Consider the following 25,294-nt stretch of genomic DNA (forward strand, 5'->3'; position numbering starts at 1 on the left):
ATATCCTGATCTTGAGATACGTCCAATTATACCTCTGTATACTTCGTGGAGAAGTAAGGAAAAGGTGGATTCATTTCGTTTTCCTTTTTCACCACGTCTGGTAAGATTGTGTTCTATGGGAGGATCCGCTAGCTTGTTGTGCTCTCTTCAATTTCATAGATTGCTGTCTGCGTATGCGAGGATAGGCAACCGCTTTGCGAGAGTCCAAGGGCAAAGGCTTCTCACTTAGCAGTTTCATATATGCTATTGCAGAGAATTAGGGATGGCATTGAGACGAGCGGCCCGAACCAAACCAAACTTAAATTAAGTATTTCAAACTCAAACTTGAGCTTAACCTAGGCTCGAGCCTAAAGTTGTTATCGAGTTTGAGCTTAATAATTTTAACCGAGTTCGAGCTGAGCACGAGCTTCAACATTCATTTAAAACTTTTAAAAAATTACAAGTGAGTTCGTGCTCCAACATACATTTAAAACTTTTTTAAAAATATATATCAAATAAATTGTATATAAAATTATGTATGCATTTTACACAAAATTGGGAATGACCTCTACTTAAAATTGGGCATAAGGGTGACATCGAATCCAGCTGAGTCCGAACCTTGTTTAAGCCAAGTTTGATTTAAATATTTTGAACTCGAGCTCAACCGACCCTAACCTCAAACCTAAAATTGTAATTGAACTCGAGCCTACTAATTTTAACCGAGTTCAAGCAAGAGCTCTAGGTGAGTTCGAGTTTAACTTACATTTAATACTCTATATAAAATATATGTCAAATAAATTATATATAAAATTATGCATACATTTTAAAAAAAGAATGATAGGGGAGGTTCAGGATTGAATTTCAATAATGGATAAGAATGCACCAATATTAATCTTTTTTACTCCAAATATTGTCTAGCTTATTTTGTAATTTTTGAATTTGGCCATAAATTTACTATGGTCTCCTTAGTACCCCTAGTTGAAAATTTATATTATAGAAAAAACATTTACATATTTCCAAAAATAACTTTAAATCAAATCCTATTACTATTAGTAACTTATTAGAATATTACAAGAAATGTTTTAAAATTTTCTTAGGAAAGTTAAATGGACCTCTTACTGCCTCTTATAGGGAAATAAATAAAAATTAATAATCAATCTAATATATTACTATACTTATCGATAAAATTTTAATCAAATAAAATGGCAAACACAAAATTGTTATGAAAATTGCCTCAAATGAGAGTTTAAGAATTTTTTTTGCACTTTATGATCTTGCACGTGTGAAATCATCTTCGTGCACACGCGGGGGGGGGGGGGGGGAATTATTTCTCCCCTTAACTTAGGTATTATCTGCTGGTTTTGATTTTTCGCCAAGACAAGGAACGACGCCGAGGGAAAGCTTCCAGCGGCGCTGGCGAGGAACTTTTGTCGAGGATAACGGCTGCGACAGAAACAAAGGTGAAGGCAGATGATGGGGAAGAAATCGAGCGACAGCCACAAAATTGGCTGCGACGGAAAGGAAGAAGGCGGTCGGCGAGGCAGCTGTTGACCGTGACAGAGGCGGCCACAGCAGCGGATGGGAGGGCCTCGGTGGTGATGAGGGGAGGAAGAATTTTTCCCCCTCGCTTTGTTTGGCGCTCCGGTACTGACTCCCCCAAATCCCCCGAATGCCGCGCCATTCATTAAATTAACGAGTTGGCTCACGAGTTTTTGGATCCTTGATTCGGTCGAGCTCGACTCGTTAGTTTAAACGAGTTGATCCCGGATATCGAACTCGGTTCGAGATCCAGATATACCAAATCGAACCGAGCCGGAATCGAGCCGAGCTCGAACCGCTCACGAGCCGGTTCGGTTCGAAACCACCCCTACAGAGAAACTTATCAAGCCATGATTGGTCTGAGTAAGCGTGAGCCTTGTAGATATTTCCGGTGATTGAATTTGAGTGAACGTGTACCAAACGAAAATACTGGGCTTGCATAAAACTCATCAGTTAACTAAGATGCTTGCAAATGGTTACTGTTTTCCGACTTTGAGATGCCAGAAAGAAGAGACTTTGGCTAAGCTTTTTGACCACTTCTCTGAGTCTTCGTGGTTACTGTTTTGCTCTGTGCATTATTACAAACATTTCATCTTTCTTCTCCCACTCTAGATACACAAGCTCATCTCGAAATTTCATTATCACTAGCAAGTGGGTCGGCGCCCGCAGTGCACCATAGGAATCTGATATATAGTTCAAACTGTCATTTCACTCTAAGCAGGCTCCCATTAAGTGAAAAGCTGCAATTCGATGTACTGAACAAGACAGAAAAACTACTCAAGCAGCGACAATGGAGGCTCTTTTGTTTCATCAAATCCTGTTAAGTAAATCAACACCCACAATTTCCTGCTATTTGTACTTCATATAGAGGTTACGTTTTCACATTTGCAGTACATGGAATTATTGAGTCACCACTATCAAAGTATGGAAGGAGGAAGCTCTGAGCAGTCCTAAAGTTGTTACAGTACACAAAATGCAAGAGGAATCAACTCCCTCCAACCAGTAGGCTAAGACAGTTTGGGATACTCTTGCGATAACTTCCAGTTGTTTTCGTTTTTCTCTGCTACTTCCTTTGCGTTATTGACAATCAATCATACACCATTTTCCTTTTTCCTGTAAGAGACCCGTTTTCATCTGTATGTGGCAGGAAACGAGGCAATCGACCCACTTCCTCCATTGAGAAAGTGTTGTCCGTAATCTGGAGCAATCGATGGCAAGCTAGAGGTGGAAGACAAGGCGCCGTCATTCAGCTGCGGGGCAAGCAAATTGTCTAGCGTTCTCCAGTCTGTTAGTTGTGGTTCATAGTGAAACTCCTTGTCCCTGCACTGCTGCTCTTCGTTGATTGTTGCCGTGGGCTCCATGCCTTCCTTAGAAGTTAAACTATGGGACAATGATGGACTCTCGAGCTGCGGGAGGTCAAGCAGCTGGACCAAATGGCTCTGCTTCGAACAAAATCCTTCGTCGTGACAAAGTGGGTCTGTCATGTAAGAATTAATAACGTGAGTGGGATTGCTGTTGATAACATCTGCAAGCGTTTGCGATCCGAGTTCATGGTCATTTCTGAGAAAATAATTGGGTTCCCAAGCGTCGTTATTGCTTCGTCTTTGATTCGGAGTCGGCTTTCTAAATGCTCTACACACCACCCAGCCTTCCTCCTGCAAGGTGCAAAACTGAAAACTTGTTAAAAATAATAAATGTTTCCATTAATTCTCCATGGTTGAATCTCCATTGGAGAACTGGTTTGTTTGGAGAAGAGGATAATTTCTTAAACCATATCTCTCCCATTGTAGAGTAAAAATTTATTCTAAAAAAGGTTCGATCCTTTTTCTTCCCGAAAAGAAAGATTCACGCAAAACGTTAATGAATCTGACGGTTTAACGATTTTCTGGAGTACCAAAGCTTTTACATATAGAACCTTTTAAAGTACAAAATATGAGTTAAAGGCCCACGAGACGCGGACGGAGATATTTTTCGACCTTGAAGCTTCATCACCCATTGCCTCTTTCCCTATACCATACTCAAATTATTGAATCATCAAACTATGTGTTAATGGCGGAAATCTTTGATGCAGAATGTAATGATGAAAAATAAAATGTCTTCCCTGCTATAATGGATTATAGCTTTTGCGCTTGACCGACACAGGTAACCCAGAAAACTGAAAATGTAAACTGTGAAGAAGGCGGATTTAAACTGAAAATCAAAAGTGAGAGTTCCGCAAAACATTAAAGACTAAATTGCAAACCGAAGTCTTTTCACTTAAAAAAAAAAAAAAACGATTTGGAGGCAGATTAGAAACTGGGACAAAGGCTCGACTATAAGCTACCAGGAGCGGGATTTGCCGAAAAAAAATGAAAGGATTAACCACTTGCCTGGGGAGGTCCATGTTCGCTTGTTTGCAGCCGATATTCGTGCATGATCCAGTCGCTTTTTCTTCCATTAGGAGCGCGGCCCTTGTAAAACACTAACGTCTTCCTCATTCCTATGATCTTGTGTTTCGAGTGCACAACCTTGTCTCTTCCAGTGGCCTTCCAGAATCCAGCCGCCGTAGCTCGGTTTGTTCGGGTGCCGGTTGGATACTTCTTGTCTTTGTGGCTAAAGAAGTACCACTCGCTTTGCTCCTCATACCCAAGCGTGCATCTATCTGCTTCGCAATACAAAACAAATGCATTCAGATAACCTTTTCAGTTCTTAATTTTCCGTTTCACGAGTATTGGATACTTGCAGCAAGCAGATTACTTCTGCTTCAAGTCGCTGGCATGAATTCAACTCACCTTGGAGATCCCATGGCTCAATTCTGTACAGATCAATGTCATTTATGACGCCTAAGTCAATGCTCAGAGAATTGACTTTCCTGGTGAGGTAATAACCCACGAGCTCTTCTTCTGTGGGATGGAACCTAAAGCCAGGAGGAACGCAGGATTCCACTTCCATTGGTCAGCAACTCACCTGAAACAGCCCCAAGCAGGGATTGGTTGAGAGATCAACCTAGATTGGTTTAATAGAGAGGGAGAGAGAGCAGATACATGATAGAGAAAGAAAAAGAATACAGAAGCCAGTATTATTTTTGAACGCTGATCATTGTAAACTGGTCGCGTGAGTGAGAGATGGAATTAACTGGTAACAGTTACTTTTCTTTTAATTTTTCCCAGTTTTACATGACCTAATCCAAAAAAGGGAAAATAAACCTTTTGGTGCAATCATCCTCTAAACTGCATGGATCACACACTGCAATCAGCGGAAAAAAAAAGAAGCCGTAAAATTTGACTTTTAAGATGCAAGCATGCCTTCGTTTTTCTTTGAGTGCACTTCAAATGGTGGAAGATGCTTTCAACACGCACCAATTCATTCCCCAGTAAAACACACTGAGAAAAACACTCATAAGGCAACCCAGAGACTCTGAAGAAGGACAACGACATTATCATTGCTTTAAGGAAGAACATGGTGGATTCCCCTCGAACTAATCCAGTGCCATCTACACCACCCCAATCCCACAAAACATAAAATATAAAACTCTCAGCTTCTATGTTAATCAAACTCTCCCGTCATGGTTAAAAACCGCATCCTATATTCATCTCGTTCACTAAACAGAAAACACTCACCAGAAAATTCAGATTCTCCGGACTTGTTGCTTGCGATTGAGAACTGAAAGTGTCGAGTCTGCAAGAGTGCTGTCGGGAGACTGAGAGAGGGGAAGCGGAGACGATCGGAGGAAACTGGGAAACTGCAACAACTGTAAGGCAAGAGGGGGGAGGAAAGAAGACAATAAAAGGGTAAAGGGGGGAAGGGGAGGTATTGATTGCGCGTGGGGTGGCAGAGATGAAAGAGAAAGTTTGGACGGTGTGAGTGACAACAAATCTTCTTCACGCCACCCTCCCACCGATATTTTGTATCTCACTCTACGATTTTTTTTTCCCCCAAAATAGTAATAGGCTGCAGAAGCCAGGTTTGCGGCCGGTTGGTTCGCCGCCCTTTACCCATTTGGCATCTCTGATCGTCTGACACGTGTCTTCTCTTATTGAGCGCCCACCAATCATCATTATTTCCCAATCATTTGTCTTCTCCAAATTTGCCACCACGCCGAAACGAGTCTCTCACTTTGGCTTCACTCGACTTGGCTCATTTTGCAATAAATTATAAAAAAAATAGGAATAATTCGATATTATTAGACGTGTATAAATTTTGTCTAAGTACCTAATATAATGTCTCATGACACAGTCTAGGGAGTTAAAATGCTTTGTATAATGAAGGTCATTTCTACTCTATAGTGTTGGTTTAGTCATTATAAACACAAGATAAGTATATTCCATAAATATTAATTAATATATTAGTCATTAGATTAACATAATTTGGGTAATTAGTATGGTAATGATTATGGTTTCTTTACAAGTATATTCAAGTAATTAGTAGGTGATCTGTTGAAGAAAATATCGGCCGATTTATATTAGAAAATTAGGGCTAGATTTGCTCATAATTATTGTGTGTTTTTAGGGCATTTAACAAGTTTTGGTCATCATAAGGACTCACATTTAAAAATATAACCTACTTTAAAAAAATGAGTGCATTTTCTTCATAAAAATGTTTGTTATAGATCGATTAACACAGTTGAGAGACTAGATATGCTCAACTAGGAAACATGTGTACCTTTTGAGCAATACCTCATATACTAATTTGAGAAGTGTATGAGATTCACTCTCATAGGGTCAATGAGTCTTATTATCTTGCGGCGCTGAAGGACGAAATAAGCTATTTATGTACAATATATTGATATATGGTAATATTATTATATAGAAAGTATTTTGTTTATTTACCTATTTATTTGATGATAGAAAGGATAATCAGGTAAATAAACAGAATAATAAAAATTTTTTTTTTTTTGTAAATTATAAAAATTTTAAAAATTAATTACCATATAAATAAGAGCCTAAGAAGAATGTCATTAATTTTCAGGTGGGAATGTGGTTTAGGTCCCCTTAAAAACAGTCTCCTGTACCACAATTTGAATTTCACTAAACTATATACCCGGCACGCTCTCGTACATTATCTGAGAGAGCTGGGCAGTCTGTGTGGGGTTCACGTGGACGCGAGCACCTGCATGCGCGCATGCAATGCTATTGACATATTTGAATTCCTGTCCTCTAGTTTCCAAAATGATTAAATTAAGAAAGGATACAAGTTTACGTAGTTTATGTATATGGTCAGAGTATCCGTTTGTTTCCAGAGTTTCAATCAGTATCATCCGGTACAAAACACCAGTGTATCGGTTCGACTTGCTCATAAGAAGTCGTGTTTTTTCTTTCCGAAATAAGGACTTGCCACCAACAACGGAGGTAGGTTGAGATCCGAACTGAAACAAATCAAGATGACTATAGCTTTCAGAACCTCAAAAACGCTTCCGCTAGCTTTTGAAACCATCACATGACGACGAAGTCTTCTCTTCCTATCAATGGCACAAATAGACCCATCCCACTTGCAAGTCAGGGAAGAGACGAGCTCCTGGTTATAGAAGAAACGAGTCGGGAACAAAAGGAATTTTCCCCAGGGCCGGGGAGGTTTTCCAGAGCTTGACGTGCGATCCGACTGATGATGCAACCGGGCTTATTTTTATTCAGATTGCTTGCTCTTGCATGCTGCGGAATTTGTGAAAACAGTGAAAAGATGTTGCTGGGGAAATGGGGAGTGGGGTCTCGGGTCGGCTCGTGGACCTGCCCAGCTCCGTCCCACCATTTTTAACGATATCTTGCTCTGATCCTCATAATGCTCGCTGGAAGGCGCTTTTTGACAAACATTTGATAGGTGGGAGCAAAGCAAGCTTCTAGAGGGGCTTAACTAGTTTGATCATGACATGTCTCCTGTTACAACTCCCCCTTGTCTCCCCTGAATGGGTCCCCTATATCCTCTCTCTTTAGAGAAATAGTTCTTTTCAGGGGTTGGGTTGGCTCAAGCTCTCCTCCTAGGGACATGAAGTAGTGGCCAACATACGCTGAGTACAGTGCAAGCCCTACATAAAATAAGTCATGAAGTATGTGGAAGTTTGTATGTTAAGGGAATACATCTGGGTCCTTTTCTTTCCCTGGTTTGGTAGCTGGGGTTTCTTATTTTATGTGCTCTTTTTGTTTTTAATGAGAGAAATGAAGGATTTTTAAAAATGGAAAGCTTGGCAAAGTAGTGGTAGATAAAGGCACTGTTTCTTTTCATTCTTTAATACATTGTATTATCTTATCTAAGAGAGCGATCGAAGAAGAACAGTTATAAGGACTTCTTTACAAACCAGGCGTTCCCGGACAAAGAAGAAAAAAGCAGCAAATGGGTCTTTGTCTCTCTCAAGCACATATTCATTTGGCAAGCTTCTGTGTTGGGTAATCCAATAGTTGGACTGGTATTTTGGTTGCCATCATACCATCTCAGATTGATTTATAGTTAAAATCAACAGTGAGGACAGTGATAGCTGCATACTGTGAAACGAATGGTCCTGCTAGTGAAAATCACCATCGAGGGATCATAAAGAACAAAGTAGGGGACGGACCACTTCCCTCTCGACAGTCCACCCAGACGTTCAAAGAAACCAAAACATGGTCCATGAGTTGGGTAAAGCAGTTCGGATTCTTCTTGTATTCATCTTCTTTTAGGCATAAAATCAAAGACAGAGGAAGTGATCGTCTAGAAGCCGTTGGAGTGTGCCCATCAGAATTCCATGGCAGCATCGTGAAGAGGATTGCTTGGCGGGAAAGTGAGATCAAGACGAGAGATCGAGGGGTCCACGCTAATTTAGACCATCCAACCGCATCGCCTTCGGCTCTGTAACTCGTCTCTCCGCTTTGTCAAGCTAACGAGGAAACAGAAGAACAAAGACTAGATTCTGCAACCCAGGAAGAAGACGCTGGTGTGGCGTTGTCGCGTTGTCACATCGTCCATGTCAGGATCCTGGACTGAGAGAGGAATTATGAGGTCCAACGATCATGACATGTTAGTCGCCATGAGTGGGCTATTGGCGTTGAACACAGGATGTTCTGCTGGTGCTGCCTGCGGAGGTCAACAAGTACAAAGAAGTGGAGGTCGTGAGTGAGCAATCGTGGAGTTGGTGGGGGTTGCACCGACCTACCATTCTGTGTGACCGAAAGCACGTAGACTTAGACAAATTTGAGTCTTGGCCAGGGGGAGACTGCTCACAGCGATAGAGACTTAAGACATAAGAACATGGATTAATTCCCATTGGAATACCTGGATGGGTAAGTGAATTATAAATTCAAATCATTAGAGATAAGGGTAGTTATTTTGTCTGATGTTCAAAATGTTAAGAAATAGTCTCACATAGATTATTAATAAAAGTCTAGAGTCCTCGGTTTTTTTGAATAATATTCAAGAGAAGAACATTCTAGAAAGAACTATTTCATTTGGATGAAATGATAAATGAGTACTGGGAGACATAGATACAAAAGCTTCATATAGGAATCCACAAAGAATCGGCACAATTGGTCAAAGTAGACAATGAAAATAATATCCATATTATGTTGCACTTCTCGGCAAATATAATCTGTTTCACTATTCTAAGTGATTATTATATTCTAGGTAATGAGAAGATATTGAGTTCATTAGTCAGAAAATAAGTTTCCTAAGTTTGCTAGTCATTTTGGGATAGGTTTTAGACCCAACTTTATATAGTATCAGAGCAGGTACTCATATGTGGACTTTCACCCAAATTATCCATAAGTAGAGCTACAAAAGAATGCGTACATGTGAGGGGGTAGGGTGGCATCGAACCGAGCCGGTTCGCGAGCGGCTCGGTTTCGACTCGATTTATCTGGTAGGCTCGTTTAAGTTAATGAGCCTAGCTCGACTGAACCATGGTTCAGTTTGAAAGCTTGTGAGCCGGCTCATTAACTTAACGAGGGCCCGAGCGCAGAGGCAAGAGGTGTACTCTTCGAGTTCGAGTCTTTCGTTCTCGACTTCTTGGGAAGCAGGAATTGAAAATGGGGATTTGGGGGGAAGATTTCGCCTTCTTGTTTTTCATTTTTCTTCTTCAATTTCTTACTCTCAGTCTCTGATTTCTTCCTCCCCCTGTCTGCCGTCGCCAATCCTTATCACCACCGAGCCCCTCCCGCAACTTTCTCTCCCTCTTCTCTGTCTTTGTCTCTCATTCCCCCATCCCTGATGCTTCGATCGTCACCGTCATTGTCGCCCGATGTCCTCATCATCATCATCGTCTTTGTTGAGCTCCAACGTCTCACTCTGTGACAAAAGCAGGTTGATGGAAGAGAGAAGCAATTGAGACCAGCGCGGAAAAAATCAACGTTGTGCTGTCGTGATTGTTGAAGAAGAATGCAAACAAGGCACAAGAATTAGGGGTGGCATCGAGTTGAGCCGAGCCCGAACTTGCCTATGTTCAAGCCGAGCTTGATTTAAATATTTTGAACTCGAGCTCAAGCTGAGCTTAGCCTCAAGCCTAAAATTGTTATCGAGCTCGAGCCCAATAATTTTAATCGAGCTTGAGCTTCAACATTCATTTAAAACTTTTCAAAAATTACATGTTTCGAGTTCGAGCTCCATCATACATTTAAAACTTTTCAAAAAATACATGTCAAATAAATTGTATATAAAGTTATACATACATTTTACATAAAATTGGACATACATTTTACATAAATTTGGGCATGACCTCTACTTAAAATTGGGCATAAGGTGATATCGAATCCAGCTGAGTCTGAACCTTCCTATGTTCGAGCCGATCTAGCCTCGATCCTAAAATTGTAATTGAGCTCGAGCCTAATAATTTTAACCGAGTTCAAGGTTAACCTACATTTAATACTCTACATAAAATATATGTCAAATAAATTATCTATAAAATTATGCATACATTTTTAAAAAAAAGAATGATAGGGGAAGTTCGAGATTGAATCTCGATAATGGATTAGAACCCACCAATATTAATCCTTTTTACCCCATATATTGTCTATCTTATTTTGTAATTTTTGAATCTGGCCATAAATTTACTATGGCCTCTTTAGTGCCCCTAATTGAAAATTTATATTTAGGAAAAACTAGAAATATTTTTCCTAGGATACATATTTCCAAAAAATCTTTAAATAAAATTCTATTACTATTAGAGACTTACTAGAAAATTATAAGAAATATTTTAAAATTTTTTTAGGAAAGTTAAATGGACCTCTTATTGCCTCTTCTAGGGAAATAAATAAAAATTAATAATCAATCTAATATATTACTATACTTATTGATAAATTTTTAATCAAATAAAATATCAAACATAAAATTGCTATGAAAATTGCCTCATGCTAAAAGTATTATAGCATCAACTGTCAAATATTTATTCAAAATTTTTCTATACGGTTTTCTCGCCCATCTTGGCAAAAAAATCATACTTAGAAAATTATATGATTTTTTAATAATAATTTCTAATTAGAAAAATATTTTCAAAAAACATGAAGTACTAATAGTCCCTATATTTATACTAAAAATGTCTTTTCAACATTTATTGAAAAAACCACTAATGGTCTTTAGAAACATATTTCTACTAAAATGCCTTTCCAATTTATTCAAGAGCCAATAGAAAGGGAGAAAGAATTTATTTTTTACTTGTTTATGTTGATCTCGCACGTGCGAAATTGTCTCCATGCAAGGGGGGGGGGGGGTTCTCCCAATTCGGGTTTCGGCTCTGGACTCTAGTTTTCCGTTAAGCCGACGTGGAGCGAAGGTGCAGTACCGACGAGGACCTGTCATCGGCGATGGAAACAGTGGCAAAGAAATTGGAGGGAAGGGGATGTAGCGGCCAACAAGGAGTTGTCGACGGCGATAGAGGTGGACGGGAGAGGCTACATGTCCCCCCCCCCCCCCCCCTTCCCTCGACTCGTGAGTTTTCGAGCCGAACCTTGATTTGGTCGAGCTCGGCTCGTTATCTCAAACGAGCTATGGCCAGATCTCAAACTCAGTTTGAGATCTGGGTATACCGAATCGAACTGAGCCGGCTCGGTTCGAAGCCACCCGTAACGGGAATGTCCTTATCTCCTTCTCTCGAAAATAAAAGGTCCTTATTTTTTGGAGCTTGTGCCAAACTATTCTTAAATCACCAATAATTTTTTACTTAAACAAATTATTTAACTCATGAATATAAAAATATTTCTATCTTTTCCCTGATAAAAGTAATTGCGATTTGTAATTAGATGCTATTACAATATCTTTCATTTTTTGTTTTTGTTGAATCTATGTAATATATGGGGCATTCACCAATAAATATTATTATTTATTTAAACTTATTATCTATCTATTATTGATTATTGATCCATCAAATGTCGACTACAAAGTTTAGGGTGATAAAAATCCAAAATTTATACATGTTATAAAAAATAGGTCTAGTTACACAATAATAATTCTCATGGCTAGGTACAACATTTAATCGTTAGTTCTTATGATTAATCGGAGTTATTTCACAGCATCCTCTCGCCCCTGACGCTCCGTTTCGCATAGTTCAAACGTGCGAGTTTTGTACATGTTAATTTTTTTTGTTATAAGTACTATCATAACATGCTCTAAAGAAAAAATGAAAAATGGGTATGCAATTAAGTCATCCAAAAATATTTTTCTTAAACTTTTTCTTTGTCTCGATGATCTGGTTTTCGACTCCTTGAATCAGAACGATTTGATTGAGAACAAATGGACAAAACTAGCATTGCTTTTTAAATGAATGTTTTTGTGTTTGGTTATTGAATAAAGTTTATGCATAATCATGCATCTTTTATGAATAATTTTATGCAGGGTTAATATACATAGGTCGAGCCCAATTTTATGTAAAATGTATGCATAATTTTACATACAATTTATTTGATATGTATTTTATGAAAAATTTTAAATATAGGTTGGAGCTCGAATTCGATTAAAATTGTTGGGTTTGAGCTTGGTTACAATATTAGGCTCGGCTCGAGTTCGAGTTCGAAATATTTAAACCAAGCCCGCCTCGAGCATAGGCAGGTTTGGGCACGCTTTGATTCTATACCAACCCTATCAAGGGGAGTGTTAAGGAATAATCCCACAAGTATTAGTAAGTACAAAAATCTTGAGTTTATTAGTTAGAAAAAAAGATTTCCTAATCATTTTGGGATATACCTTAGACCAATTTCGCAAATAATTCTTATCAATTTATCATTGGATCATTAGAGCTTCTCCCTCATTACGGGGAAGGTGGTATTTATCCAAGCCTCATCCTCTTATTTATTTGAGGATGGGTGGGCCGTGGGTGGACATATCCCAGACACAAAACAGATGAAATAGCATGAACACACAATAGGCAACCTGATTAAAAAACTACGCCATCACTCTCATGGGTCTGCTATCCTCACCCATTATGCTTGGGTTTTTTGTGTTGAAACCCATTATGTGTGACCACTTTTGTGTTCTCCCACTACGCCTGAACCCGGCACACATGAAGCACAAACCCTACTTATCATCTCATTGAGGGAGTTGATTTTTTTTTTATATATTGGAGAACTGGAAAAATTAGAGGTCCATGGAAGCCAAGTTGCAAGAAACCACAATCACAGGAATCCAACGAAGTTTCTCATTGAAGATATTCACCCCCATTTCTCCAGAAACCAGAGGACAGAAGCTCCTGAATGAGCTTACGGTGCAAAATTAAATCTTAAATTTGATATCTCATACATGTTGTATCAACCAACTTGGCGAAACCCAAATGGAAATCTTGTGAACAACTTAGCGTGGTTAATATTATTTCAAATCGTTCCCACAGACCCCGGAGATCAGCGAGTTTAGTTGATTGATCATGCATCTCCTTTCAAATTTCCAGTTTTCCAGATTTCAACCGTGAGCTCTCCATATACCAGTGGACAGTGAGCCTGTCTCATCATCAACAATGTCTCTCTCTGCGATCTTTGCGCCTCAAATTTCTTGCCGCCCGAAAACCCACCTGCAAGTTTCTTCCAAACCCAGAAATCCACCCTTTATCCACATCAGGAATCGGAGGCTCTTCTCAGTAAAAGGTCTTGCAAATAGCCATGAGAGTCCACCCTCTGATAAACCCAGATGGGACGAGATGTTAAGCACTGCGGCGAGCCTCTACCCTCTTTATGTTACTGTTGGGGGGATCGTTGCTTGTGTAAAACCCTCTGTTTTTTCATGGTTCGTGAAGAGAAGTCCCGGTTCTTATAGTTGTTCTCTTGGACTCATAATGCTGGCCATGGGAATGACTTTGGAGTTGAAAGACTTCCTTGGTTTATTTGCTCAGAGGCCTTTCTCGGTAAGTTGAAGAATGAAGTCCCTTTCGAGTCTTCGTTCTTGTTAGTTCTGTCAGTAGTACCAGTATACCTTTTTTTTTTTTTTTTCTGCTGGATCTGAGATTTTGAAAAGCCCTATGAGTTCGAGATATAACTCAAATTCAACAATATCAGTAGATACATCACGTCTTCCTTTTGCAATTCAATTCGTTAGACATGGTGGGATTTTCAATTCGGCTGGAAGCTTTTTAGCCAATTTTTGATAAGGACTAATGACCACATAAAAAGTTCTTCTCAGCAAAATAATTAGCAACTCTATTTTCGTTTTTTGCCTGGTATAACCATGTAGATGTCCTTGTGATGGCTGTTTTTGCTCTAAAAAGTAGTTGGAAAAAAAAAAGCATAGGATTTTAATGTGCAGCTAGCTTTTACATTAATTTTGATGGAAAAAGGCAGTAGTCGTTATGACCTGCTATTTGCTTTGTCTTTAAATGGGTCAAACAAATAGAAAATCTGTTGTCCAATCTGAGATCAGTGCAATTGCACTTATGACTAAGATTCAATCTGGAAGTTCAGTGAAAATTTAGTTATGGCTAACACTAAAAAAAAATTCAGTTGTTGCTAATACTCAAACAAATTCAGTTATGGCTAAGACTCAAACATTTTTTGGATTCATGGTCAGCGTGATTTTGTTTTAGAAAAGTTAAAAATGCAAACATGAGTAATATGATTTGGCTATTTTTTTCCTTGTGATAAATAGTATGGTTGTGGCAACTTATATGTTTGTCTGCTGAACTTCATAATTTCCAGAAGAGCTGCAATATATTTTCTGCAATTATGTTCATGACCAAAATTATTTTTATAATATCTTACCAATTCTGATGCTCTCAGTTCTTATACTTGTACTGGTGAGACGTTTCCACCTCAATGCTGTGAAGAAAAGATAAATGTTATGATTTTGTTGTCTGATTTTTACTATCTTAACTTGTTCTGTGACTTGTGCAGATACTGTATGGATGTGTTGCCCAATACACTATAATGCCAGCTTTTGGTGCAATTGTTAGCAAGTGCCTTGGCCTTTCACCATCTCTTTCCGTTGGTTTGATTTTGCTTGCTTGCTGTCCTGGGGGCACTGCATCGAATGTGGTAATTTAACTGATTTCGTCTGTTCATAGTCCTTTTAGACATCATTTATTGGAGGATTGAGACTTTAATTTTTTTTTTGAAGTGACCAAAATGGCTCTATGCCCCAAGGATTTTGGTGATGAACTTTCTCAATTGGAAAAATGTTTTCTTTTGCAGTTTTGGACATGTTATGGACTCTTTTTTCATTGCACAAACACAAGAACAGGGAAAAGGGTTTTTCCGTTCATTTATCTTTTTCTTTGAAATAGTGTTGCAGGTAACCTTAATTGCTCAAGGGGATGTCCCACTCTCCATTGTGATGACTGTGTGTACCACTCTGGGTGCAGTACTTCTCACTCCCGTCTTAACCAAATTGCTTGCTGGAACTTATGTCCCTGTAGATGCTTTTAAGCTTTCCATAAGTACAATGCAGGTAAAGGCAAGATGGCTCTCAAAATTTTATTCGGAATTGCAGTTAGAAATCGTTTAATGTGCAATATGGCAATCTATGGACTGGATTTCAAGAACTTCATAGATTGCACTGTTTCTCTTTCAGTTAACACAGAGTATTGGACTTTCCTAAATTTAGCGGAACCCTTCAAATATTTTATGTCTGAGGACTTCTATTTGTAATATGTGCTACTGAATTTTCAGTATCTCAAATCCTAATATTTTTAATATACCTGACTTTGCATGAGGGAGTATTTGAATTCTACTTTTGGCAGGTGGTGGTGGCTCCAATTTTGGTGGGCTCTTACATGCAAAGCAAATTTCCTGCTGTTGTTAAACGCATTACTCCTTTTGCTCCACTCTTTGCTGTGTTAGCTTCTTCATTGCTTGCCAGCAGGTTTGACAGTGTTTTTCTGTTTGTTATGATTGATTATTTGTCTGTTTCTCGATGACTTATTCATATGAAAGTAATATCTGTCAGTGTATTTTCGGAAAATGTTGTTCGTCTCAAGTCATCAATGAGTGCTGCATCAATGGGCCCCGCTGTGGGACATCTTATGGCAGTACAAGAGAGTTCTGTAAACTGGGTGAATGTAGCACTCTCTGTTCTCTTATTGCATTTTGCTGGCTTCTTTGTGGGGTATGAATTCCTTTATTTTCTCTAAGCTTTGGTTGATAATTATATTTGAGTCATTTGTTTACATAAATGCAGCTTTTTTTCTTTTTGGCCTCTTTTAGATGCTGCATCTGTGCATCTTTGGGTTGCAGTTTTGCTTGAGTAGTTATGTGTCATTTTTATGAAGGATAGAAATAATTGAACAGAATCAACAGTGTTTTATTAAAAGTCTATTAGAAAATTATATGATGAAGCTGCATAGTACACACATAGACTTAATGACACGACTTTTGGGCCACTGATAGGGGGGATTCTAAGATAATGAGCTACATTGGTATGATAAATGTTTAATGCCTCTAAAGACTTCGTCAATGTCGGTGGGATATGCTGAGCTATAATTTTATGGCAGAAGTTATACTTGGACAGGTTGCTGTATTGGAAGACTCTAGGGAAATACTTAAGAAAAATATTTAGTAGAACTGTTTACTAATAACATAAATATGATTTTTTCTTAGATATTCAGCAATCGTATAAACGATAATAAATGGGTTGCCTGGAGCAAGATCTTGGATCAGATTTGAATCTCTATGACCATTAAGTTGTCTCTGACCAGACAACTTCCTGAAGTCTGTGTCAGATTGTAAGTGATATATAGTGTTAAAACTAGGTACAGATCCTGATCTGCAGACTATTTTAGATCAAAGTACTAGGAAGACTACCTGGCCTTTACTATCAGAAATGAATGCTCAGATGCTTGGCTACATTAGGTTCGATTAATCAAGTTTTTTGGTGTTTTATTTTTTATTTTTTGTTTGTTTTTGGTCAATGAAATGGAATTTACATGAATGAATTAGGAAACTTATCTTTGTTCATGTTCCAGGTACTTGGCAGCTGCCATTGGTGGGTTTAAAGAATCACAGAGGCGAGCAATATCAATTGAGGTATCACTAGAAGCGTTGAATAAAATAAATCATTATTAACTATATTGGCTCAAAGTTTGTGGTTTTCACGTTCTGCTTTGCTGTCATTCCTGTTTCTTCTGTTCGAATTATGTGTCTTAGCAGTTCATTGCATATCATATGCCAGCAGTAGACTCATTTTCTGTGATATTCACAACATGATAGAAACTTCATTTCTTGGTTTGTGTCTGATCCAACAATTAGCCTTCCTGCCAATGAAAAGAATGAGATACAAAAGACCTAATTTGTGGGTAAAAACTGTTTTTTTTTTTTTCTCTTTGTTTTTTATATACTCTCGTCAGGATTGTGGAAATTATCTAATGGGAACCTGTCACTTGGGAACCATGAAATTACTAACTCTAAATTCCTAGTTTAATAGTTCAATCAGAACTTTATGTTTAATATGTTTAGTTCACCTATGGAAAAAATCAAAGAGAAAAAGAAACGGCCACCCTCTAAAATTAGTTCTATGATATGGGGAAGACTTACAATTTGATTGGTAATGAGCAGGTTGGGATGCAGAACTCATCACTTGGTGTGGTTCTGGCTACCTCACATTTCTCCTCTCCCTTGGTTGCGCTGCCCCCAGCCATGTCTGCTATAATCATGAACATCATGGGCAGCAGTTTAGGTTTTCTCTGGAGATACTTCAAGCCTTCAGATGCAGAACAAAACGCTAATGATGGTGCAAAGCGAGAGTGAATGTACCCATTTCACCGAACGAACACGAAATAGCATCAATGGAGAAACAGGTCAATCGGTATGTTATGATTGTACTGTTTGTCACCCCATTTGTTAATTTCTTTAGCATTTCATTACTGGTGAACTTTGTCATTTTCATATATAAGATGATAATGAGCCAGTCACAAGAGTGGTTAATCCCTTCCTTCAGTATCTCAATCCAATAGATGGAGTAGAAAGAAGAAACATGTAAAGATTCTGGCAGTGTTGATGAACATAAAAAAACGAAATGATCTTATCTCCTAAATCACTGTCGAATATGATGTCATTATAATAATTCTGTTACAGATTATGTATCAATTCCTGTTTCTTTCTACAGCTGAACAAAAAGGTTGGATACTAGACTTGATGACACTGATGATTGTCATTACCTTTTAAAAGTGAAAAATAATGATTTTTTATGAAAAAATAGAAGAAGCAAAGTTATGTTGCAGAATCTCCTCCTTATCTTCAAGAAAAAACATGAAGACCTACCCTTGTTCCCCACTTTATTCTTTCTCTCCTTTATCAATTTTCGGACTCTGAAAGGCATATATTTAGATCACATGAAAAATATTCTCAAGGGCAAAAGAAACACTAAATCACTTGGTTGTGACAGGCATGGGTGATTTATCCGAGAGTATCCTTTTGCACTAGACGGATCATCTGTTGGTGGATGTTTATTCAAAAGTTCATCACGTGTTTCATCAAAATAATATGAAGCTATGACAGGTGATAATCACTATTTTAAGTTTTATTTGTTGACCTAACCAAGAGGACCACAAAACCAGAACAGATAGAAGGAAGAAAGAGAGAGGATTTGTAATTCTAAGATAGTTAAATGAGTATAGTGAAGAAGACGTTTTAAACTAGCCCGAAGTAAGAAAAGTCAGACTAATTTAAAATCAGATGAATAAGGAAGGGATTTGTCCTCATCCTGACAGAGTCCAAGAGGTCATCTTTTGAAAATGTTGAGGGTGATGTGATGTCTAATGAGCACTTTTAAATGATATTTAGAACTATTTCATGTTTGAACATGGGGAATTCATCTTGACTAAAGGTGTTGAACTCTTAATTAATTTGCACAATTATGCCTGGATTTTCAATAACCAAATTCTCTCCTGCTTGAGTCTCTTAACTGAAAAAGAAGTTCCATTACCTGAACTTGGTTCAGTTCAGTTTTTATTTGAGCTCGACATAAGGCTCGTTAAGTATGTTAGTTCGTGAGCCGACTCGGTAGTATAAATTTTTTAATATAAAAATACCCTTTACTCTAATTGCTTTCGTTGATTCTCTCTTTAGTTGGTTGATAGTTGCTCTTATTTATCTCAAACCTCAAAGACGATTGATCATTTAGCTATTTTTGATCCTTCAACATGAATAAACACAATTGATGAAGGTATTTGCTCTTTCTCTTAGGTTTATTGAGCTAATTATTATACATTAGTATGCTCTATTGTAAAATCTTGGACTCTTTTATGATACCTTGCAGTTCAATGGTACTAAACTCATCATAATATTCTCTTTATTTATTTAAAAAAATTAAACTTTAAAATATAGGTTAGAGCTCGAACCCTGCTCAAGCTCGGGTTCAAACTCGATTACAGTTTTTGGGCTCGAGGCTGAACTGGAACTTGAAGTATTTAGATCAAGCTAAACTCGAATATATGCGGCTCGATGCCACGTACAAGAATATATGTCACCTAATCTTATATTTTATCATCTTGGTATGTGACATCGGACTAACATGTGGACTTATTCTAATAAACATGTGGGTTTTACGGTGTCCAAAATTCCAGAAGCCAGGCATTCTTCAATAGACAAAGAAATCTTGCATAAAGAATTCTGTCAACTTTCTCTCATCGTATTCCCAATTGGCCTGGAATTGGGAATGTAACTACTCCCAAGAAAATTAGTCACCCTCTATTAGCCTCGTAACATCACGTGCTAAACATGCAGAATAAAGCTATTGGATGATCTCCAGCCAATATACTCCAACATCTCTCTGTTCTCTCTCTCGCTCTCTCTCTTCTGTCTATTCACTTCACTCGTTTCCATCTCCTTCGATCTCTTTCTCTTCTTCTTCTTCTCTCTTTTTCTGGTTCTGCTTTGAAATTCTGAGGTCGCTGCTGTAAAGAGAGCAAGTGATCATCGTTTGGGTGGAGTAGCTCCGAGATCGACCGGCTGAGCCTGGTCTGTCTTTGCTTTGGTTAGTTTTCTGGCTTTTCCATTTTCTTCTTTCTTCTTCATGGTTATTAATTAGTTGTTGAATCCTGTACTAAAAGTAGCATTTGATTTAACCGTTCATTTTAGTAATTCCTGTTTTCATTGGGACTTGATTGATCAGTGAGTAATTCTGCACCGTTGACCTGATTATTAACTTGGTCTGATAAAACAGACAGAGTGGATCCGCTTGTGATTTTCCTGAAAGCTACTCTGAGTATGAGAGATCAATACAACGCAATCTTTTTTATATCTTAACGAGTTTACTAGAATTTTGAGAAAGTAAAAATTATTTCAACCATGGAAGTTTAATACTATGTTTGGTTTAAGAGTTTTGACTCAAGGTTCAACACCAATTAAATTTCAAATCAGTGAACGTCCCCGCTCAGATTTCTGAAAATAATCTCGTTGGATTTATTTTGTTCAGTTTCCATATCCAAAAAAGAAAATTACTCATCAATCTTCTGTTTCATTTTCTCCACTTTTCCTTCGTTCGCAGACCGTTAATGGAGGTTCTTTTGGAGGTTTAAGTACGTCCTCCTTTGACACGATGCTGCTTCCCTTGCAGGATCATTACTTGCAATCTAAGCAAACTTCAGGCCGGTCAGAGAGAGAGGAAATGTTTCAGTCCGATAAAAAAGTCATGAGCACTAAAGAAACTGGAACCATCAGGCAGGCGCTTGTTCTAATTAAAGAATCTGAGGTAAGTTTTTACAGCGAGAATTTTCTTGTTTTCTCTGATTTCGTCAACCTTGCAGGCACGGACAGGGAGGCCAACTCACCATTTTCTACGAAGGAACCATGAATGTGTACGACAATGTTCCTATTGACAAGGTCTGGAGAACTGTTTCAGATCCTTAATTTCCTCCTTGATCACCACTCACCAGTGCGTGTTGATGCAAAAGTGAACTGGAAAGTCTGAGAAAATGGGTTGAATTTCAGGCACAGGCGATCATGCTTCTGGCTGGTGAAAGCTCAATGTATGATCCTCCGAAGAGACGGCCAACAACAACAACCGGAGGACTGGCTGCTCGCCAACTGCCTTCAATCTCCGAACTAGAAGCAGGTTGATATTTATTTTTGCTTTGAAATTCACAAGCATTATGACTTGACACTTGAAAGAGAGAGAAGTTAATTCTGGTGTAGACAGGACATTCATGGCTTCCTAGAAAAGCAGTCAATAGAAAAAAGTAAACAACCCGTGGTGGTTGGTGCACGATCAATTACGGTGATAATCTCTTCGATTGATTAAAACCATTAAAACGATTGGATATTTTCCCGCTTAGAAATGGTATTTGTTTTACTGAACCACTGCGCGGTCCTGTCAATGCATAATAACTCTTCTTTATTGCCCTATGTCAGTTCGTGATACAGTCAGAATGCCTAGGCTTTTTTTTTTTTAATATCTTATTTGATTCTACTTCAAACCTGGAGTTTTGCGTTTATAAACCTTGAATAATTGTTGTTCAATCGTTTGGGCAGATCTTCCCATTGCAAGAAAACATTCTCTTCAGTGTTTCTTCGAGAGACGTCGCGACAGGTACTCTACTTCTCTGTTCACTTGCATGAAATGAAAACCTGTGAGAATCTACACCAATCTCTGGCCTCTCTCTCTCTCTCTCTCTCTCCATTTGGCTTTTTCGTGGAAGGTTGCATGAACTGACATGAAGAAGAAGTTAATTTGTCTGGGAAAACTCATTTCATAGCACTGCTAATCTGAAACTAAGCGCATTATTGAGCAGTTTGAAATATGGTTTCAGAAAAGACTTGAATGTTGATTCAAACAGGTAATGGCATCACTAATTTCAGACAGTGACTGCATTTTTTGCAGGGTAAAAAACAAAGGTGGCTAAAAAAGAAGAGAAAGTAGAGATGAGGGGACAGCAGAAACTCGGTCTGCTACTTTCTGCTGCTCTCCTATTGCCATCATCGCTGGCTTACAAGAAGCAGACTTAGCAGTTAATATAAGCTTACATGTATTGATTTCTATGTACAGGTAAAATACCAATCGGTTCTGACCTCTTCTATATTCCTAAAGAAGGAAAAAATTGTTGAAGCGTAGCTAGCTCGAAAATGGGTTTGATCCGAATATCCGCTGTTAATGCTGGTCTTTCGAAGCATCCTGTAAAAATTCACAGCATCTCTTCTCAAGTCCAGTTCTTCAGGAAAAGTATGGTAAAAAGGAATCCTACGCGTTTGATTGCTGAACCTTAGTGAGTGTTTTGTTTTTGGATATCTGACCTCTTTGCTCTAAGCTTGAAATTATTGGATGTCCTAAGATTAATTAATTATTCGATATCGAGACTTATGCCTTATAACAATGCTATTATCGGAAGATCTTATTAAAAAAATTAAAATATTTTATTTATCGGTACAAACTAATATATTAATTAACAAAATCTTATAATAATAAAATATAAACCAATATATTAATTAATTAATAATCTTAAATTTTACTTTATTATTGTAAATAGAAGGTAATAAAACATGCACCGACAAATAAGATTTTTGAAAACTGAAATATATTTTTTACTATATTTTTAAATCGATAATAAAAGGAGTTAATTACATTAGAAAAGTATTTTTTAAATAAACAATACAAATTTAGATATTTATTCCAGTAAATAGAAAGTAATGAAACATGTACCCATAAATAAATTTTTTAAAAACTAAAATATTTTTTTCAAATAAAAAAATATTTAATCAATAATTAATGGTGTTAAATAGGTAAAAATATATATTTTAAATGAATTAATCTAAAATTTGTATATTTTTGTTATAAAAAATGAGGTAATAAAATATATACTAACAGATAAGAATTTTAAAAACTAAATTAAAATTATTACACAATATTTTATTAAATTAAATAATATCTTAAATCGATAATGTAAGGTATTAATTATATTAAAAAATAATAATTAATAAATAAATAAATTATATTTTTATTATATAAAATCGAAGGTAATGAAATGTGTAAGATTTTTAAAGCAATAAATTAGTTTTTAAAATATTTTTAAATTAAAAAATAACTTAAATCAATAATAAAAAAATGAGAGAAAAAAGGTTGTTCGCATGGTGTGTTGATGTGGCAAATTGATGATGTGTTGTTCACATGTGTCATCTATATTAAGTTTAGAAATTGGTTATATTTTTTATTATTTGTTATTATTTGTTCCAAAATGGGTAATTTAATGAAGTCCCTTAATTTAATAATCTTTTTGGAATTAAACAATTCAAAATTTATTTTTTATATTTAAATTTTAGTGTATATCGTCAAGATTGCAATTTATTTTATATGTGATTATTCATTATTATTTTTCTCACTTTTTTTTCATCATTTATTATTAGAAATATATAAAATAGTTAATTATTATATAAAAAACCATTTGGTGCGAAACATGAGAAATAACTATTTCGGCTATCGGATTATAATCATTGACTATCTCAGCCGCATGAATTTTCGTATTTAATAAGCAGTGCAATAATATTATCGTCAAAGCCTTTCAGCCGTCCGATCACGGCTGCCATGGATTTACAAATATTGTCGACTCCGTAAATAAGACGAAGGACAAGTGCTCTTTATGTGCTCTCTTCCTGAAAAAAACAACCTTGTTGTTTGATTCAAATACATCCAACTGAAGAGCGAGATCATCTTCTCGCGGTTACGTCACTTCCATTTCCGCCGTTGCCAACACGAGATCTCCACGGCCTTCGACTACGTGTCAATATTATACACCTCCACGTGCAGAAATTTAATGGCTACAACCCTATTTGATCGTGTTCTGAATTGGTTCCGTCCATCTCATCGAAGCTTTTCCTTGGCAGCCATTATCCAAAATATCAGAAAAAGAGTTCTTCGTACCCACGCAGGCTTCCTGCTCCTCGCTCTGCTGTTTTCTCAATCTGCCTTCTTTTCTATCTTGGAAGAAGACAATACTATGATGGATGTGAACCAGAGGTGGAAGAGTAAGGATTGTGCCAGTTACAGGTAAGCCTCCTGTTCTTTCATTTTTCTTAGGAATTTGGAGGAGAATGGGATTGATTCTGCTGGCAGGAGTTGAAAGAAAAATATGTCTAAAAATATTTCCTTGTTCAAGAAGTATCTGTTTGACAAAGCTCACCAACGCTCATGTTCGAGAAACTAATCTCTATTATCCGAACGAGATGCAGATGTTCTAGAGCAAGAGTTGGTCGTGGAAATCGATTTTTTTCTTTAATTTACGGAGACTACCGAATTCCTTTATTTAGATCGTTCGAGCCAAGCAAATGGGACGTGTATGATACTAATCTTGTGCGAGTCCTTGATCTTCAGGTCGGGTCGAGTACAGCCACCATCCATTAATTCCGGACTCCCCGGACTCCCTCAACTTACAATCTTCTATGCGGGGACTGTAAATGTGTATGACAATGTCGCCAATGATGAGGTGACGAAATTGAATTTTGTGCTTTTCATCAACGAGACAGGGCGATAGAATTGATCAAACTTCAGCATTGTCTACAAACAATTAATTTTCGAAACAAAAAATATATTTCATGTGTAAATCAATAATGTTGCAGGCCCAAGCAATTAAGCTCCTGGCTGGGGAAAGTAGCAGAGCAGCAACAGCAAGGAGAGTACCGTCAGTTCGCGAAGTGCGAGCAGGTGAGACCTGCTTTAATTCCTATCTTTTCTTTGATTGGATTATGCGATACCCAGATTCATGGACGGCCACATCAAAATCCGAGTCATGTTTCTTGGAACAGATGTTCCAATGGCGAGAAAACAATCCCTCAATCGTTTCCTGGAAAGGCGTCGCGATAGGTAACATTAACACACTCAAAATTCTGGTCAATTTTCATAAACAGTGCTGTTTCGGGGAGAAGGAACCGAGATTTGATTTTAGGAACGGAAGTATTAAAACTCTGAAGATTTGAAGAGATGGGATTGATGTAGCTGGGTGTGAACTTTGAAGTGTTCACGAGATCTGCATTCTGTTGCAGGATCGTAAACGTGGCTCCCTATTTCTCCATTAAAAAAGGAGTTGAAGAGGCGACCACGACCAATTGCTTGGGTGTCTTCTGCTTTTACCCTCCATTATCAACTGGTATGGAGTGATTAGCCTCTACATCAATAAAACAATGTAAATTCTATCAAATTCATCTAGGATTCTTCTTTATTCATTAGTTTTATCTTTTAATTTTTTAATTTTTTATTTACTATATAATTAAAAATGTAATAAACTTTAATTCAATCATGACTTAGGACAATGGTATAATTTGAACCCAATGAAATGCTTAAATTTCCCAAACATATTAAGGGTGCAACGGTGTTTGCCTCGTTCCATTGGGCCCACGACCGTCCCATCCCCTATCTTGTATCATTTATTACGAGTAGGACACTGTCATCATACCACAAACACAACTATTGACGTCACAAGAATTTACACTCACTCGAGTCAGGTCTTAAA

General features: G+C 37.5%; 4 protein-coding genes across 4 annotated transcripts; 3 read left to right on the forward strand and 1 right to left on the reverse strand.

The window, feature by feature from the left end:
- Positions 1 to 2,648: 2,648 nt before the first annotated feature.
- On the reverse strand, positions 2,649 to 5,173 carry LOC137958626 (NAC domain-containing protein 105-like). Its single transcript, XM_068805698.1, has 4 exons — positions 5,118 to 5,173; positions 4,290 to 4,464; positions 3,888 to 4,159; positions 2,649 to 3,173 (listed from the first exon to the last, which is right to left on the reverse strand). Exons 2-4 carry the CDS (start codon positions 4,447 to 4,449, stop codon positions 2,649 to 2,651), a joined length of 957 nt encoding a protein of 318 aa, XP_068661799.1. The 5' UTR covers positions 4,450 to 4,464; positions 5,118 to 5,173.
- A 7,878-nt stretch (positions 5,174 to 13,051) lies between these two features.
- Positions 13,052 to 17,900, forward strand: LOC137960003 (probable sodium/metabolite cotransporter BASS2, chloroplastic). The gene is made up of 7 exons (XM_068807443.1): positions 13,052 to 13,777; positions 14,760 to 14,900; positions 15,157 to 15,312; positions 15,605 to 15,726; positions 15,811 to 15,969; positions 16,826 to 16,886; positions 17,415 to 17,900. The coding sequence occupies exons 1-7, from the start codon at positions 13,394 to 13,396 to the stop codon at positions 17,604 to 17,606; spliced, it is 1,215 nt and encodes a 404-aa protein (XP_068663544.1). The 5' UTR covers positions 13,052 to 13,393; the 3' UTR covers positions 17,607 to 17,900.
- A 1,797-nt stretch (positions 17,901 to 19,697) lies between these two features.
- Positions 19,698 to 21,839, forward strand: LOC137958413 (protein TIFY 3-like). Its single transcript, XM_068805414.1, has 6 exons — positions 19,698 to 19,833; positions 20,416 to 20,519; positions 20,606 to 20,681; positions 20,790 to 20,913; positions 21,330 to 21,387; positions 21,679 to 21,839. Exons 2-6 carry the CDS (start codon positions 20,467 to 20,469, stop codon positions 21,698 to 21,700), a joined length of 333 nt encoding a protein of 110 aa, XP_068661515.1. The 5' UTR covers positions 19,698 to 19,833; positions 20,416 to 20,466; the 3' UTR covers positions 21,701 to 21,839.
- Positions 21,840 to 23,632: 1,793 nt separating this feature from the next.
- Positions 23,633 to 25,083, forward strand: LOC137960615 (protein TIFY 3-like). The gene is made up of 5 exons (XM_068808277.1): positions 23,633 to 23,835; positions 24,160 to 24,271; positions 24,405 to 24,489; positions 24,591 to 24,648; positions 24,828 to 25,083. The coding sequence occupies exons 1-5, from the start codon at positions 23,786 to 23,788 to the stop codon at positions 24,940 to 24,942; spliced, it is 420 nt and encodes a 139-aa protein (XP_068664378.1). The 5' UTR covers positions 23,633 to 23,785; the 3' UTR covers positions 24,943 to 25,083.
- The last annotated feature ends 211 nt before the right edge of the window (positions 25,084 to 25,294 follow it).

This window comes from Aristolochia californica, unplaced genomic scaffold (assembly GCF_029961685.1).
Source record: "Aristolochia californica isolate CCGP_79_NKW_82.1479 unplaced genomic scaffold, dmAriCali1.0.hap1 SCAF_3, whole genome shotgun sequence".
Classification (NCBI taxonomy): Eukaryota; Viridiplantae; Streptophyta; class Magnoliopsida; order Piperales; family Aristolochiaceae; genus Aristolochia; species Aristolochia californica.

Bases quoted from the DNA above. Each gene is read 5' to 3' on its own strand.
- LOC137960003 (XM_068807443.1), top strand. From the start codon at position 13,394: ATGTCTCTCTCTGCGATCTTTGCGCCTCAAATTTCTTGCCGCCCGAAA. The intron at 13,778-14,759 runs GTAAGTTGAAGA...TGACTTGTGCAG, and splicing joins TTGCTCAGAGGCCTTTCTCG to ATACTGTATGGATGTGTTGC. The intron at 15,313-15,604 runs GTAAAGGCAAGA...TACTTTTGGCAG, and splicing joins TTTCCATAAGTACAATGCAG to GTGGTGGTGGCTCCAATTTT.
- LOC137958413 (XM_068805414.1), top strand. From the start codon at position 20,467: ATGTTTCAGTCCGATAAAAAAGTCATGAGCACTAAAGAAACTGGAACC. The intron at 20,520-20,605 runs GCAGGCGCTTGT...TCAACCTTGCAG, and splicing joins AAAGAAACTGGAACCATCAG to GCACGGACAGGGAGGCCAAC. The intron at 20,914-21,329 runs GTTGATATTTAT...TCGTTTGGGCAG, and splicing joins AATCTCCGAACTAGAAGCAG to ATCTTCCCATTGCAAGAAAA.
- LOC137958626 (XM_068805698.1), bottom strand. From the start codon at position 4,449: ATGGAAGTGGAATCCTGCGTTCCTCCTGGCTTTAGGTTCCATCCCACA. The intron at 4,160-4,289 runs GTGAGTTGAATT...ATTGCGAAGCAG, and splicing joins TGAGCCATGGGATCTCCAAG to ATAGATGCACGCTTGGGTAT. The intron at 3,174-3,887 runs GCAAGTGGTTAA...TGCACCTTGCAG, and splicing joins GCGAACATGGACCTCCCCAG to GAGGAAGGCTGGGTGGTGTG.
- LOC137960615 (XM_068808277.1), top strand. From the start codon at position 23,786: ATGATGGATGTGAACCAGAGGTGGAAGAGTAAGGATTGTGCCAGTTAC. The intron at 24,272-24,404 runs GTGACGAAATTG...ATAATGTTGCAG, and splicing joins ACAATGTCGCCAATGATGAG to GCCCAAGCAATTAAGCTCCT. The intron at 24,649-24,827 runs GTAACATTAACA...ATTCTGTTGCAG, and splicing joins CTGGAAAGGCGTCGCGATAG to GATCGTAAACGTGGCTCCCT.